Source organism: Erpetoichthys calabaricus, chromosome 1 (assembly GCF_900747795.2).
Source record: "Erpetoichthys calabaricus chromosome 1, fErpCal1.3, whole genome shotgun sequence".
NCBI classification, from domain to species: domain Eukaryota; kingdom Metazoa; phylum Chordata; class Cladistia; order Polypteriformes; family Polypteridae; genus Erpetoichthys; species Erpetoichthys calabaricus.
Genome location: NC_041394.2, coordinates 329563012 through 329580529, shown reverse-complemented (window position 1 = coordinate 329580529; position 17518 = coordinate 329563012). Strand labels below are relative to the sequence as shown.

At 35.3% G+C, this 17518-nt stretch overlaps 1 protein-coding gene across 2 annotated transcripts in view; it reads right to left on the bottom strand.

Annotated features, from left to right (window-relative positions):
* The window catches only part of ptprb (protein tyrosine phosphatase receptor type b), a 136456-nt gene that overhangs the window by 53532 nt on the left and 65406 nt on the right, over positions 1-17518 (bottom strand). For both annotated transcript variants that reach the window (XM_028820577.2, XM_028820590.2), the window contains 12 exons: positions 16836-17105; positions 12727-12987; positions 11794-12060; positions 11288-11554; positions 9932-10195; positions 8587-8850; positions 8051-8314; positions 5781-6044; positions 4156-4425; positions 3730-3993; positions 2695-2961; positions 122-412 (listed from right to left, as the gene is read on the bottom strand). In XM_028820577.2, coding sequence (XP_028676410.1) covers positions 122-412; positions 2695-2961; positions 3730-3993; positions 4156-4425; positions 5781-6044; positions 8051-8314; positions 8587-8850; positions 9932-10195; positions 11288-11554; positions 11794-12060; positions 12727-12987; positions 16836-17105 — 3213 coding nt within the window. The remainder of the gene's footprint in view (positions 1-121; positions 413-2694; positions 2962-3729; positions 3994-4155; positions 4426-5780; positions 6045-8050; positions 8315-8586; positions 8851-9931; positions 10196-11287; positions 11555-11793; positions 12061-12726; positions 12988-16835; positions 17106-17518) is intronic.

Here is a 17518-nt window from a genome sequence, read left to right as displayed (position 1 = left end):
ATAGCCTTATGATTGTAATGCTGTATTTCATAAATTTTGTACAATGCATTTAAGAATTTGCACATATGTCACATTACTAATAATTTAATAGTTTGGAATCTGTATTAAAATATCCACTTACTTGTTCGGATGATTTTGAAGATGGGTTGACTGAAAGCATTCATGGAGTCCCTTACTGTGCTCCTGCTGACTGTGCGCACACTGAAGTTGTAGAGACGACCTGGATGAAGGCCATGCAAAATACGGCTTTCTGCTCTGTTGCTTGTGTAAGGGTTATGCACAGACAGCTGGTCCTGGGGCCACCACTTTAACTCAAAGTCATTGTAATCTGTGTCTTCAGGAGCAGACCAAGTGATCACCACAGATGTGTTTGCAACATCAGTAAATGCTACTGACTTAGGAGGACGAGGGGCTTTCAAAGTGAAACAAAATGACAATCAAAAAAAAAGAAAAGATATTGGTATTAAAATTTTCACAAATTTAATCATTCATTTACTGAAACAGTTTATTTAAGGTAAACATAATTTAAAAATGTATTTTGAACACTGGCACATAGTGAAAATAAGTGGGAGGTAAAAGATTTTACAAAGCCCTTCAAAATCAAGTACAACATCTACAATATCAATGTTACTTTACTTTCAATTTTTGTAACGATCACCATTTATATGTACAGTACATACTGTACTATATACACATTTTTGATATGTTATGTGTCTAAAATTCTATGCTAAGAACACTATAATAAGAAAATTCTTTTAGCACTCTGACTCACATCACTATTTAAAATAAAAAGTAAATAATGCATGCCTAGATTTAATAAACCCCTATTTATATTGAAAATTGAACTTTTCATTTCTCTATTTCTTTGGCAACTAACCTTAGCTTACCTTACTTTAATATATTTTACAATACTTTATTATGGGAATTGCAAAGCATATAGATGGAATTACTCCCACCAATAGATACTGTCAAAAAAGATGATTGTTGTGAACTCAGCTCACCACAACACAAAAAATTGAATTTCCTATTTATATTAAGTTTCTGTGGTTGCCCTAACAGTTTCTTTAGGGTAAACTAAGGTGACAGGATTTTATGATAAAGTTGTTTATGTAAATGAAAATACTTGAAGCAGCCACTAGTAGCTGTTTATCTGAGATAATCAGTGAATGCATATTTGTAGTATGCCTAGAGTATAAATAATAATTATTACATTATTGTGATTTATCCTTTAAAGGGGTATGCAGGGAGACATGTTATTTTGCTATATTTACATATTTATACATAGATTTAGCTTTCATTTAGCCACACATAAGATTTTTAGCTTATACTAGTGCCATGGTCTGCTGCTGCTCATGAGGCTTGACATGAGTGCACAAGGAGAATCTCTTGGGGACTAAAAAGGAACTTGAAATACCTCAAAGTTTTTCTGTTCTCTTTCAGGGAATATCATAAATCCTCAGACCCAAGAGCATCCCAGTAAGGTCACTGAAAACAATCTTAAGTAAACCCTATCACATATGGTCCACCAAGAGCTAGTTATTACATCTGGTTGGTTGATCCTTGTAAAGGATAAAAAAAGGAGAAAAGCTGAAGGAAGGTAGTTAGTTTCCAGCAGCATTAACTATAACTAGGGCTATACTACAAAGAAAGGGACCCCTAAACTTGGTGATTAGGAATGGTAGGCTATATTAAAACCCTGAATGCCTTATAGTGTATGCTGGAACTATTTACAATATTGGTATTTAGAAAGGCAAAAACCTTTGTTATTATGATGGAGAGCATTGACTGCAGCTTTTAAAATTACTTTTATTATTAACAATAGGAGTATAACATATTGTTTGAAGTGTTGGTTGGGTTATTTAAGAGCCCACCATGGTTGCACCAATAATATTGCAATATACAGTAAACTGTGGGACAAGGCTACATGATTCTTCTGTATCAGAGACTCTTGTTCTAATAATGTGCAGCCTTTGTCTGTTTCTCAACAGCTGTTTTTATAAAGAGGTTAAATGAACATTAAAAGTAAATCTAATTGCTATTTTCACTAATGTTTAATATTTTCGTCTGTGCAGCCTGGGTTAAGGTGTGTATATTTGCATTTTTGGGCTGGCAATAGACTGTGTGATAAAAATAATCTAATTTCTGGGGACCACCCTTCCCTTGCAAAATTCAATGTTAGGCTCACTTATATTAAAACGTTTGGTTCTTATTACAGTGTTACTTGATGAATGTAAGTAATACTGCTTATGCCTGTTTTTCTTCTGGAAAGGTGATGTTAGTGCAGAACTGTCTGATGCAATACCAAGCTCTTTTCAGCTAGTTGTGTAAACATTCTATACTAAAATAATGACCACTTATTTCTTGGCCTGAGACTTTCCAAATTTTCTGGTGAAATCTCCCTATACTAGTCAAAGGTTTGAGATATATAGCAAAAGGTTGCAGGTTCAATAGCCACCAAAGACTCCCTGTTCTATTCTGAGGCAATCACTTAAATCCTTGCAATTTGTAAATTGAAACAGTTTTACTTTGCATTGTTTTTGAAACATCATATTAACAACACTATTTTTTTTTGTTTCACAAATAATTATTCATTGGTTCATAATATGTGTATAGGGTGTGACTAATGCAAGATATTCAGTTTGCAAAAGGTTCTTGTTTATTGGGTGGTTTCTCAAGAGTTACAGTTTACCTTACCTGTTGTTCCCTCTGCAGTTACACTGTTGGAAAGGTCTCCACTCTTAGTTGCAATAACAATAGTATATGGCCTCCCAGGAACAAGTCCATCAAAGCGGCACCCTTTAGCATCTGGCTTCTCTTGACGACTATCTTTCAGACTGTGGTCAGGGTTGTAAAGAGAAATCTGATAACCAGAAACATCTCCAATTGCCTTTTCCCATGTGAACCAGAGACTGCTAATGCTGTTGTGGTTTATGGCTTGCAAAGTTGTCACTGGAGCTGGAACTGGTTAAAAATATATTTTTTAAGTAACTGTTTCCAGAATATCTTGTAAAGCAAGAAATTGTGATATGGTTAAAATGAAACTTCTTTCGTCTGTCAGGAAGAATACAATTTTGTTGTTCATTTGATTTTGAGATTATTTTTTTTTTTACTTCTATCCATCCATCCATTTTCCAACCTGCTGAATCCGAACACAGGGTCACGGGGGTCTGCTGGAGCCAATCCCAGCCAACACAGGGCACAAGGCAGGAAACAATCCTGGGCAGGGTGCCAACCCACCGCAGGACACACACATAAACACACCCATACACCAAGCACGCACTAGGGCCAATTTAGAATCACCAATCCACCTAACCTGCATGTCTTTGGACTGTGGGAGGAAACCCATGCAGACACGGGGAGAACATGCAAACTCCATGCAGGGAGGACCCGGGAAGCGAACCCAGGTCTCCTAACTGCGAGGCAGCAGCGCTACCACTGTGCCACCGTGCCGCCTTATTTTACTTTATTATTATTATTATTATTATTTTATTTATTTACAAAATAACAGTTAGATCATACCTAAATTCAAATTTGTTGCACAATAATCAAACTGATGGAAAAAGCATCACAATGAAAAATGGTTCAAACCATGCAGTTTAAATAGAAATTAAATATGTGGAGGTCATGTGCAAAGTATATGGATTTCATAAAGTAATCTCCTTCACAAACTAGTGTTAGAACTTAATCTGGTATTGATGCTTTTTATACTGCATGAAAAGGACTTCTTACCAGTTCTTGCATACACTGAAGACTGATTGGTAAAATGTCCACTGCATGTCATAATAATCATTTGATACCTCCTTCCTGGAAGTAGCCCTTGGAAAGAATATTCCTTAAGACTAGCAGGTTCTTTTTTTTGGCTGTGAAGAGATTCATCTGGATTGTAGAGAAATATTTCATATGCCTGAAAGTCCCCCGCAGGAGCTGTCCATCTGAATGTCAAGCTGTTAGTGCTATTTCCAATGACTTTCAAGTTACTAACTGATGCAGGGACTAAGCAGAAAAAAAATTACAAGAAAATATTGAAGATGAGGACAGACTAGAGCAGAGATGATCAATGAATATTTGTGATTATCTTTGCCTTTAAGGCTGTAGTCACTATACCATACTAAACTCTCTCAGTAGCAAAAAAAGAAAATAAATAAATAAACTTACTTGTCCTTCCTTCATCCTCCACACTTTTACTGTATAGTCCTCCACTAACAGTCATTACTCGTATACGATATTTTGTCCCTGGTATCAGATTAGTGAATTGGGAATACAAGGTTGTGGCAGGCTCAGATACATTAGTGATGAGACCACCTTGTTCAGTTAGTAACTGCAGATTGTAATTCTCTGCCACTCCTATAGCAGCCTTCCATCTCACTGCCAGGCTATAACTTGTATTCATGTTTTCCACTTTCAGGTCCATAATTGGGGAGGGAACTAGACAAGAAGAAATCAAATTAAGTTATATTCATTCTGTTTTCTGAAGATCAACACATATTCTTAAAATACCAATATTCTTTGTGCAATCAATTCATCATCAAATTAAAGTAGTTTATAAATATAAAGGACAGACCATTTGTGCCATTGAAAACTTGTAAGCTACACTGAACAGTTAGAGTAAATAGTGTCATTTTCCCCACAAATACCAGGAACAAGAATGAGGCTGATCACTTCTTTGCAGACATTTGTACAGTACAACACATATATGTTCTTAGAAATGTTAATTTATTCCAGCCTCTTTGACATGCAAATTTAAATTTTCTTGCCTGTCAAGTTAAATTAAACACTACCAACTGATCAAACTTCTTGCATATCATTTTTAATCACCCATCTAACTCCTTTGTGCACACAAAGCATTGGAAGCATGCCACTAACTACAATCTTGTCACCTGCATGGTAACATTGGATGAAACCAAACTGTAACAACAACATCACTACAGCCTCATTGGTTGCATTCTTATTGTTTTGGGTTTTACCCATAAAGTCATAAAATTGCAGGAATGAAAAATGTTATGAAAAAAATAGGCAATAAAACTAAAACCAGATTTAGCCTTGTTTCTGGTGGTAGTGGAAAAGTGACACTACAGGCTTGAATTATGCTTACTATAAAAGTAGATCATCCAGCTCTTTGCTTGCATTTAAAGATTGTATATTTTATTAACAAGCATTTGTGTTTGGAGCTAAAATAAAAGTATAATATATAATCATAAATTGTATTTACTGAACATATTTAAAGAAAACACTCTATAGCCCATTATATATCATTCACTGTTAATAACCACAGATGAACATGAAATTGTTGTCAATTTCATGTTCATCAAAATGAAGTAAAGAATTTCCAACAGTGAAAGTTAGCCATGTTTTCTTGTTCTCGGTAAACTCTTTGCAATGCATTTGTTATTTCAGGCCACAACCTAAGCACATTAATGTAGAAATAGTAAAAGCAGACTATAATTTCTTTTCAATAATTATACTTATGAGAGAAGAATAAAACACAGTCTCTCCATTTAGTATCAAAAAACATCAATTAAATTTTAATTCATAACATACTGAATGTAAAAGAGAATGGAACAATAAATTAAGGGTAATAAAGTGTATATAACTCCAGTAACTTAAAATATTTGTCGTGATCAGCGATTCATAATAAAAAAAAGTCTGTAAAACTTTAGTTGGATGGTTAAAGTGATGGGCAATTAACTCTCATTATATACTTTAACTTGAATAAATGAGAGTCTAGCATTGCTATCAAAGTATTCGCTGCTCAAAATGTGTAAAAATGTAGTCAAACTCACCAGTCCTTCCGCTGGCTGTCCGTCTGTTGCTTAAACCTCCACTATTGGTCTGAACAGTGATAAGGTATATCTGGCCTGCCTCTAACAAATTAAAACTAAGTTCATTAATGTGCTTGGAAATGATGTGTTCAGCAATTTGTTTTCTTTCCTGAGAAATTGTTACAGTGTAGCTGTCCACATCTCCACTAGCAGGAGTCCAGTTCACTTTCAGACTCTTCATATCCCCATTGTTGGTAATGTGGATATTATTTACTGTGCTTGGAACTGTAAGAAAAAAAAACAGAAATATGAAAAGAGAAACGTTAAATAAAATTAGCGTTTTTGTTGTTTGAAAATTACAAATCTAAGCTTACTGAAGTTTTAAAGAAACATGTTTAATGTTAATTAAAGCTCTAAACTGATGATGTCAATCTATATATTTTACTGTTGAGCTAAATCCAATTGTACCGTCACATGGTCATATCTTAGCACCTACTGTATATATACAAGTATTAACCTCAAAATGGGGCAGCAGCCCAATACAAGGCACACTCATTCTTAATTTTGTCAATTAGATCAGCACACACACTGAAGCATTGCAAAAATAAATGTTTAATAAAACTAAATTACCAAACAACAATAAATAGAAAGGCAGATTCAAAAAGTAAATGGAGCAATAAGTGGCTAAGCAAAGTAAAGTAACATATTTCTTAAACCTCATAAGGACTTCAGAGGCATTGGTAGAATAAATGTATACAGTGAACCAGGTTTTTTGCTTCATCTTGACACATAGTACAAGAAGCTTAAGAGTTTTTAAAATTTAAGAAACAAAATGATTTTCTTGATGGACACCTAAGTGCAAAATATTGTGTGTAAGTTAAAATCATATTGATAACAATATCTGGTACATAAATAGGCCTTATGGCAACATGGCCTAGACAATAATCCAAAATAATTGCATTCTTTATATGTTGTCATGTGGAATGAAGTGAGCTGAGGTAACAGGCACTATAAATTCACTGGTTTACTGGTTAAGTGATTGTGTTTTTAGTGTTAGGTTGGTGGACTGCACAGAGACAATAAGTGAGATCAAAGAAGACTGCATCAACAGACAAATAGGAAACAATTTTATTAGTCAATCAAAGTGAGAAAGATAAATTACTTGGGGGCTCTAGACTGGCCTGGGTTAAACTTTCAATGGGTGATAGTTTTGAAAGCTGTTAAACCCATGACTGTCCAAACTCTTGCCATGGTCTATCCTCAGCTAATGATATCTGCATGCATTTAAAATTATCAGTAAAGGCCGGGTAATTTAGTATCCTTAGGCGTTACATTCTTTCTATGTAAAGAACACTGAATAGGGTGCTAGGGAAGGAACATCTGTAATGGGGGGAAAATATTTGCTTTATTGCACCCATGTGCATCACATGTGTATACACCTACAGAAAAACACTGTTAATGGGTATTTTTACAGTGGGAGCCAAGACAAATCAAATGAACCATATGGGATCAAATAATAAGCAAAAGGATTGCTTAGGGTCACATTGGATGATAAAGATCAACATTATCTATGCAGAGACTGTGTTCAAAAGAAAAATAAAGTGCTGATATCTACAGTACATTCAAGGTCTTTAACTGCCTTCTTTTGCCTCCTTTTATAAATCAGCTGTTAATTTGCAACCAGTCATCATTAAATGTCTGTTTTACGAAAATATCTGAATAGAAAAAAAAAATGAAGCAATAAAACAGTCTTATCTGTTCTGGTCCATAAGGCATTTGGAAGAGCCTTTTCAGAAAAGGAAAATTCACAATTTTAGAAATGTGCAACTACTGCCATCCCCCATGGCCACCCCTAGAGTAAAGGTAAAGGTAGGGTTTATTCAATGTTTGCTCATTTATAATAATAGGAGCATAGAACATCAAAGTAAGTAACGAAATAGCACTAATTTGCCTTTTCATTTGATGGGCTATCCATCCACCTACCAGTCACTGAAACTACTTAATCAAATTTGGTACTCAATTTGCATGGTTTTTCAAATTTTAATCAGATGCTATTGTAATGCTGATAGTCATATAGAAAGATTGCTTCTATATAAACGTTGTATTTGAAAAAAAAAATCTGAAATTCTAATCAGAGCAAAAAGGATTACAAATATGTAACAGATATGCCTTAAAGCAAACATACAAAGCCAGTGAAGCCACATTGAAATACTTTTTCCTTGAAACCTAAAAAACAAAGTAGGGCCAATTTTAAATCACTTAGTTAATAAATAAACTTATAAGTGGATCACCTGTGCGTCCCTCAATAAATGCAGTCATCTGCTGCTCCCCACTGAAGGATGTCACAACAATCTTGTACAACCTTCCTGGGACAAGGGAGGTGAAATGGTATTCTTTAATTGTGTTGCTCAGAGTCATATGTGGAAGCACCTTCATGTCATTGAACAGAAGCTGGATTTCATAGTGGTCAACATCACCAGGTGCTGGCTGCCATTGTACAAGCAGGTAATCAGTGGTCCTATTTGCAACAGTCAGCTTTTCCACTTGAGCAGGAACTGAAAAGATAATTAAAATAAAGATGGCACTTAACATTTTCTACACATTCTGCCAGCTTGACTGTTTTCATGGATAATGGCTTTTTGCATAAGTAAAGAAAAAGACAGATGAAGAAATAGTATTAATGAACAAATAAAGTAAAATTAATAGTATACTTTAAATTTGCAGTATTATGTGAAGCACAAATATTTAAATAGAATATTATATCTAGATAAAAGCAACCAAAAGAAAATCTTGCAAAGCTAAAAGATACAAAATGTCATTTTCTTACATGTCCGGCCATTAGTAGTCTGGCTTGCTTCATACCTCCCACTTTTTGTAATAACAATTATGAAATACAGCCTTCCGGGCACCAGTGAATAGAATTCACACTCTTTTTGGGATTTAGATACATTGACAGTCTGAATAATGTCACTGCTATTTTTAATGACTACTTGATAATAGTCAAAGTCCCCAGTGACACTTTGCCAGGAAACTTTGAGGTAATCACGTCTTGCAAAGTTGTTGACCATAGGATACTCCACACTTGAGGGCCCTACAAATGAAGGAAAAAAACAAAACTGTTAAGATATTAAAAAGTCCTTAATGTAACAGTGTAAGAATATTTAGGAAAAACAAAATAGGGGTGAGGTTCAGAACAAGTTGAAATACCTTTTACTGTATACAATAAAACAGAATGCACACTTATTTTTACATTTAATCAGCAATATTTCAAAGTCAAGGTTAGAAAGTTCACATAACTTACCTAATTACAGTTTGAATGTATTTTGCAAAATCTTTATATTTTAATCTTATAATTTCTATAAGATATCGACCATGAAAGCTTTAAAAATAATAAAGCTACTAGATTTAGCTGCATGTTAACCATGATAGGAGTAAACAGAAATTACAGATATTATAGGTTACTAAAAATTACATCTGTTTGAAAATTAATACTTATGGTAATTGTAGTAATGCTGTAACAGATTATATCATACTTTTCTAAAATATAGAAAAAGTCTGAGTTTTACAGAAAGCCATATTTTAGTTGTTTTAGGAATTGACTAGAATATAGACGAGAATAGCAAAACCTCACATGTCCCTGAAATGGATTATGAAGGATTAAGAATGCTACATTATGTTTTGTTTGTTTCTAAGGAGTGTGATATATTCCTGTTCCAGATGAATTTCAAAATGTACAAATGAATGTGTTTCTGCTAAATAGTAATTTTTTTAAACTACTTTGAATCCCGTAAATGCCAGAAGTTATTTCACTCCACTAGGCCCTTGAGCAAGGCCCTTAACCTGCAATTGCTTTGTCCTGGGTATGACGTTAACCTGCATCCAGACCTGCAAGTAGGTCTTCCAACTTGCAGGGAAAACGTGGGGTTGGTGGAAGGATTGGCCCTCCAGCCACTGTAAAAAAAACCACACTGTTTCACTCTATTTGAACTAGTGTAGTGCTGAGGTGTCACCCGTTGTACGGCTGTATCAGTGCATGTTCCCAACCTCTCTCTCTCTCTCTCTCTCTCTTTGTGATGCCCTTTCTAAATATTACAAATAATCTATTGAAATTTGACAACAAGCTTTATAGAGAGATATACAATATTAACATAGTTTAGTGTAATTAAACTTACGTGTGCGCTCTAGTACAAATGTACTGTTCTCATATGCTCCACTCCGTGTAGCAATGGAAATGTTGTACAGTCTGCCAGGCACCAAAGAATTAAAACCAAGATTATTACTGCTTTTGAGGGCCATTTGGGTATGCACCACACCGAAGCAGTCACTCAGGGTCACTAAGTACCCATCCACATCCCCTGTGGCAGACTGCCAGGAGACACTAAGGGAATCTTTGTGTCCATTATTGCTTACTGTCACTTGAGTTACTGCTGAAGGAACTGTAATGAAAAGAAAAAAAGTTTACAGTGCTCTCTAGTGGTAGGTTAAAAATCAGCAATTAAAACACATTTTAACATTGCTTTACAATAGTATAAACTACTAGAAGAGCTAGGTTAAAATCATACCTTTTTAATTTTTCATGTTGAAAGTGACTTTTATATTTTCACCTTTTATCTTGACAAGTAATTTCATTTAAAAATTTCTAGTATTATATATAAACAACCAACCTGTTAAAGCTACACTTAATGCCGGGAGTTATGCTATTACTGTCAGCAAATACATGAGAGATACGATAGATGAACACATGTGTGCACTGTTATACTCAATGCTATGCCACTTCCAAATTTCTTCTATCCTGCAGTGAACCCATACTGAACTTTTTGGTTAACAACACACTATAATCTTATGATTAAATTGTCAAAAAATGAAAAGCAAGTTTAATATTTCAGTACTTCCAAATGTTACAGCAGCACAAAGACCTCAGGGCTGGTTCTTTAATATATCACTATTCATGATAAGCAATGACCCATTTGACTTGAAAATATGGGGCACCATAACTGGAAAGCTTATATTTGGAGTACAAGCAGATTGTTTTGGCCATTGTCATATAGTTAGCTGACTCAAACTGCTGTCAACTGCTCTTTAGCCACTTGGCTATATCTTGAGAAAACACTTACTCTGCATCAAGTAGGATAATACAATATATATTGCATTACAGGATAGCAGTGTTATAAGTTAAAGTCCTTTGTGATACTTGTAGAGTGGTCATATTCAGGAGTAGAAACAATAAAGCAACTTAATGGACACAGTTTAAGAATGATGTACAAAACCAGAGTGTGTCTTAGTCTCTGTATGATTTGCACTTGCTAATGTAAAAATAATAATTCTTCTACTTGATAGCATGTCTTTGGGAATGCAGCTCAGTGTTAAGAGGGAACCATCACACAAACAAGGAGAACATATAAAACTTAGCAGTTACCTTAATCTAGACTTGAATGCGTGTCTAAATGTTTTGAGATGTTAAAAAATAATATTCAAAGAATGATGGCACAGTGAAAGTTTCAAATTTCTAACTAAAAAAGATTGCTCACCTGTTATTCCCTTAGCCATAGTCTGCTTAGAAAGAATTCCCCCGCTTATGGTAGTAACCACAATTTCATAGTGTCCTCCAGGTTTCAATGACTGAAAGTAGCAGAATGTGATATGCCCAGGCACACTTTCATTTTTTATTACAATGCTATCATGCAAAAGAAGAACTTCGTAGGAATCTACATCCCCTTGTGCAGGCAGCCATGTGACATGGAGGGTGTCACTTTTTCCCTGATTGCTAACATTCACCTGGTTAACTGCAGCCGGAACTGCCAAATGAGAAAAGTTTTCCAGTTACTATCAGCACTATACCATGTATAATGTACTTGATAATTAACAAGAAAAGAAAAACATAACAGCCATTATATTGATTAAATGCTACGTTAAAATCAAATCAAGACAGTAAAATATTGTAAAATAAATAAATAAATAAATAATGAATGTTTCTAAACCAAGAAAATGTCCTAGAAGTCATTGGCATTAACTATTTCAAAGTAAGCTGCTTTACCTGTTCTCCCATTAGCCACAGTTTGCCGTGATGGTATGTCTCTGCTAATGGCAGTTATCACAACTTCATACTGCTTTCCAGGCTTTAATGAGTGGAAGTAGCATGATCTGCTGTTCCCCAGGAGACTCTCATTTTTGATCACTGTGCTCTTGTACAATAGAATAACCTGATAGGAATCAACATCGCCCAATGTGGCAGCCCAAGAGGCATATAGGCTGTTAGTTTTACCCTGGTTAGTAACAGTTAGATTGACGATTGCAGCTGGAACTATGAAATAAGAGAAAAATTGTCATTAACCAAATAATACTCTTTTTTACATTAACAAAAAGTAAAAATGTTCATAATATATTTTACTTATGGAGATCCTTTCCCATGCTGAAAGAATTTATCAAAAGTGGAAAAGGGAAAGAATGTACTGAGAAAATAATCTCAATACATAAACAAAGTATAGAACCTATTTTCAGAAGTATTTAATGGATGAATTAATAAAAGAATGGACTGTATGACCTCAAGAAAATAATCAAAATGAATAAAAACAATTCTACAAGACAGTGAACACATAAAGGCAGCAGAAACAGTACTTACTATGCCAGTATGTATGCTATACAACAAAGAAACATTAAAAAGCAAATGAAAACTTTATTTCTTCTTTCAAGCAGGGAAATGTATACTTGAAATAGATAACACAAATAAACCAAACATCTTAATTATTGCCATTGCATTTACATCCTGCTTTGAACATGAAAACAGCATGCTGATTCCATCCTACCAAGTTGAAATGAAGATTTATGATAAAGGTTCCAGTGTTGGCAATAATTACAATTTGACTTGCAATGCAAAAATTGGCATACAGTATGTGGAGAGAGTTAATGTTTATACAATGAGATACTGTATAGAATTCCAGGAAATGAAACAGACAGATGTCAAGGGTACCTGTTGTACATTCAGCAGTAGTCCAGTTGCTAATCCCTCCACTGACAGTGGTTACGTTTATAGTGTATCTCCTTCCAGGTGTTAAACTATTGAAAGTGTGCTCCTTTATTTCTTTCTGGATCTTCATTTTGCTAACTGTGTGCTCCCCATGTTTCAATGTAAGATGGTATTCATCCCACTCTGCTAAAGGTGCTGTCCATTTTATAGATATTGAAGACTCATTAAAGTCCCTAATGCTTAGTTTATCAACAGGGGGAAGAGCTGCAAAAAAATGAAACAAAGTTGGTGGTTTCTTTTTTTTATGAGGCTTACTACAATTCCAACTTAATATAAAACCATACTGATGTCCGATTAAACATTTTTTTGATTATACATTATTTATTATACATACATACATACATACATACATACATACATACATACATACATACATACATACATACATATTATATACGCATCTCTGTCTGTAAAGCATAATTCCAGTTTGTTTATTTTCTGCAAATTACGCACATAATTTTTTTAAGTGACATACTTTTCAAGTGGAATACAGCTACATCTTACGGTGAGTCTGGTTTTTGACACATAGCATTTGTCCTTGAATGGAGTGTGGCTCAGGAGAGGAGCAAGTGGTAAAATACATTACATTGTGATCTATCAACCAGGAAACGGCATCATACAGGTTATGATGGTGGTGTGGTGACTTAAATGTTTGCCTTTCAACCAAGCAATTCAGATTTGACTAATCTTGTCAGATAGTTTGCAACTCAGTAAATAAAGAGTTGGAATATTTGGGCTGTTAGTTTTATCTTCACCACTGATTCATTGTGTGACCCAGAGCAGACCAATTAATTTTCCTATGCTCTCACAGTAGAAATATGCCTGACTGATTCATCTTAAAAGGAGAAAAAAAATCAGTATGTTTCAAAATGTAATGCTTTTTTTTAAATGAACCTACAATTATGTACCTAAAATTATGTTCCTTTTACTCATTTACTATTGCTGCTTGGAAAAACTGAGTAAATATTTAGATGGAGTGTTCTAAATAAAAAGGATTGCTCACCTTGATTAAACAAATGTACAGTAGGTGGGGTAGTTACCTAATGATTATGGTTTTGTAAATCAAAGCTATAAAAGCAAGGTTGGGAGTGTGGTCACCACCATTACAGTAACACCTATTCTGCCCCTGAGCACTAACTTCACCAGCTAGTGCAGAACAAAAGAAATAAGTGTACAACTAGAATATATACATTTATTTAGATGTAATAGAAAGATAAATAACTAAATGTTAGTCACTCATAGAAACACAATAAGTTTGCGAAGGGGGAACTGAAACTTCAGCCTTGTTCTGTACACTTTACATTTTAAACACATGGACATTATTGCAAACTAGTCATTTAGCCCGTTACAATAACGGGCGCTAGAACAGTAGTGCATAAAAATTAGTAGGAACAGTCTATATTAAATGGCAAGGGACTTTGACCTCATTCTTTTTGTTGGTCGTATTTTTCTTTCTTTCAGCCTTTCTTTTGTTGATGTTTACTTGCTGAGCTGACTGTTCTTCGTGGGCTGCCGCCGTGTATTGTGTGTCTTTAATTTTCTGTGACAGTAATACTGTCTTGTACAGCTCTATTCAATAAGGGTGTGCACAAAAAGGCGAGCTTCAAAAGGGCGACTTCAATTGAGCGCGGCGAATAAAGACGTTTGTAGATAATTTAATTCAGATGGCTCTGGAATATGTGAAGAGCAACAAAGGTGCAGATCTTTATTTACGCACGCCTTTATTCGCTGCGCCCAATTGAGGTCGCCCTTTTGAGGCTCGCCTTTTTGTGCGCGCCCTTATTGAAGGATACCGTCTTGTACGTCTGCTGGCTTGTACGTCCGTAATATACCTTTAATTTTCTCTGGTGGTAATACAGGCGTGCGCGTCGGTAATATGCCTTTAATCTCCTCAGACAGTAATACTGGTTTGTATGTGGCTGTAATATGCGTCACTGTATTGTGTACCTTTAATTTCCTCTCGCAGTAATACTGGTTTGTATTTCCGTAAAACGGCTCTAACTTTCTCTGACAGTAACATCGTGCATTTCACTGTGCCCCGCGCATGCGCACTTCACCAGAAGACACCTACACACAGACACCTGGACGCACACAGGGATTTTATATATATAGATAACATGGCTGAAATTTTTTTTTTATATTAAATAAAAAATTACTGTTTCATATTCTGCATTTTTCATAGTTATCTAAGGTGCTTTACAATTGCTTCCATAATTTTACTGTACCTTTACTGGGAGGTTAAAAGATGAGTTTAAGGATCATGGCTGAAATCATGGCATGCAAGAACCAGTCTCATGTGTCTAATATTTAAACACATTAGGTAAAATGGGGGCACTTAATATATGCAACATTTCCAAAAATGTTTATTTTTTCTTTTTCTAAAAGCACTAATCTTAATACATAATTTGCCTACCTCCTCACTCACTCACTCACTCACTCACTCACTCACTCACTCACTCACTCACTCACTCACTCACTCACTCACGTCCGAAGCCGAATGTGCAGTCGCCCTCTGCGCACGTCCGAAGCTGAATGCGCAGTCGCCTTCGGCGCAGCTGCCCGAAAAACCTTACGAGACCGACATCCAATCTTACGTTGTCGAAACGGCCTCTTTGTCTAGTGTATAGATAATACATTTTAAGGGACTTTGTAGATGAGGGTCTCATTCCTACAGTGATTTATTTTCATTGTCTGGCCCCATTAAATTTGAAATTACAGGAAAACAAAGTCTAAAATAGTGTACAGTAATGAAAATGCACTAGGGTGTCCATTAACAAATTAGATATTGTTTTGCTGCCTTGGTTACTAAAGAAAGTGCTGTATAATGTTATGCGACCGCAGGGACAATTTTCAGGGCTTCATCTGCCAGCTCATTTGCAATACTGTACTCCAGTATGCAAATTCATCTGTCCATCTTGTGTGTGCTAACTCAAAGGGCATCAATTACAATTTATCTTTTCTGTCATTTTTCTTCCTCCATGCACTGAAGGGTATTTATTCCACAATCAATGACAGCAATGAACATTTAAAAAAGAAAAAAAAAACTTGAGGGCTGAAGACTGTGTGGTGATTCTGGTAAATTAGAAAAGGAAAGTTTTTACAGAAAATGTTTGTTTTAAATATTATTTTTAGTACTTTTTCAGATAAAAATGAGATACCATTGCAGCCTCACAGCTCTTGGAATCTGAGTTTAAATACTTGGCTGGTCACTGTAGTGTTGACTTTGGACCAACTCTCCATATGTGCATTAGCTTTCTCTGGATATTTCACTTTTCTTCTGCATCCCAATGATATACATGTTAGACTGATTGATTCTTTTAAAATGAACCATGCAATGGATTTTCCTCTCATTCTCGGCTAGTCTTGCCTCATGGAAGTTTCCCATTCTGCAAGGGGTGGCAAGGAATACACTTGCCACCACAATGACTTCTGTGGGATAAATAACATCTTGGATGAGAGAGAATCTATAGGATCAAAAGCCCAGTAGATATAAAGGGGGACTGGAGAATGTACTGAAAATATTTTCTCTGGGGCCATAAAAGAGAAAATGGTATTATGGGAGAACGATGCCTAAGGGTGCCTGTCCTTCTGATAAAGTGACAAAGAGCGAGACAAGGAGAAAGTAAGAGAGTATCAAATAGACATAAATGTTTAGGGTGATAGTGGAATGGAACATTTTGAATAATGGGATACCATATTGAGTAGACTAACTGAAGTCCAATGATTTTCCTGGCAAGTGGCAACATGAAGTCTAGAGTGTAACTAATGGAAGTATACTGTGTATTCATGCGTTCAAACAGAAGGGCAGCTGTATTGGAGACATTCCCACTTTTAAAGGTACACATGCCCATAGTTTATCTCTTAATCAGTTCTTTTCTACATGTCACTTGGATCTTTTGGAAAGTTAAGCTATAAGCGTTGGAATTGAAACTTATCACTAGACATCAAAAGGGTTTCTAACTCTCATCCTTACCATACTCTTGTTTTCTGTCCAATAAAGTATGTTGATATTTATAGTATAAAAGAGTGAAAAAATAAACAAATAATTATACCTGTTCTCCCAGAACATCTTGCAATGCTTGTGAGACCACCACTTTCCACAATAACTGCTGCATGATAGCTTCTTCCAGGAATCAGGCCTAGACTCCTGATCTCATACTCTCTGGTCTGTTTATCCACAGTGATGTTTAGTAAAGCCACTGAATTGTTGAAGAACACAATACGATACTTCTCCCATTCTCCAGCAGGAGGAGTCCATTTCAGCAACAAAGCAGCTTGTCCTGGCTGGCTAACAAGTTGTAAGTGAGACACTGTCTGCGGGGCTGAAACACAGGAAGCCTGTGACTGAACATTATTCACAAGGAAGGTTGCAATAATAAAAGGACAACTGAACAAACACAATTTCCTTTCTCCCTATCAGCGGAAGCCTGAGATTAATCTTAATTTGGAAAAGTAGCTCGTTTGGACAATTCCATTTATAGCTGTGATATTTTTTATAGAAAAAAAGGATTTTAATAGTGATGTTAGCCAGAATGTTAGACATTTACATGCTACTATTGTGAGCATCTCTCTTTGTTATCTCATTCAATGTGTTTTTCAAACTTTGAATTTCAATAACTTTTGTCTGAATACACCTGCACAACTTGTGAAAATGGTTATAATTTCTATAGTGCTATATATGAAATTGGCAGAAAGTCTTGTATTAGGTGTATTTAAAAGTCTCTATAGAAAGAAT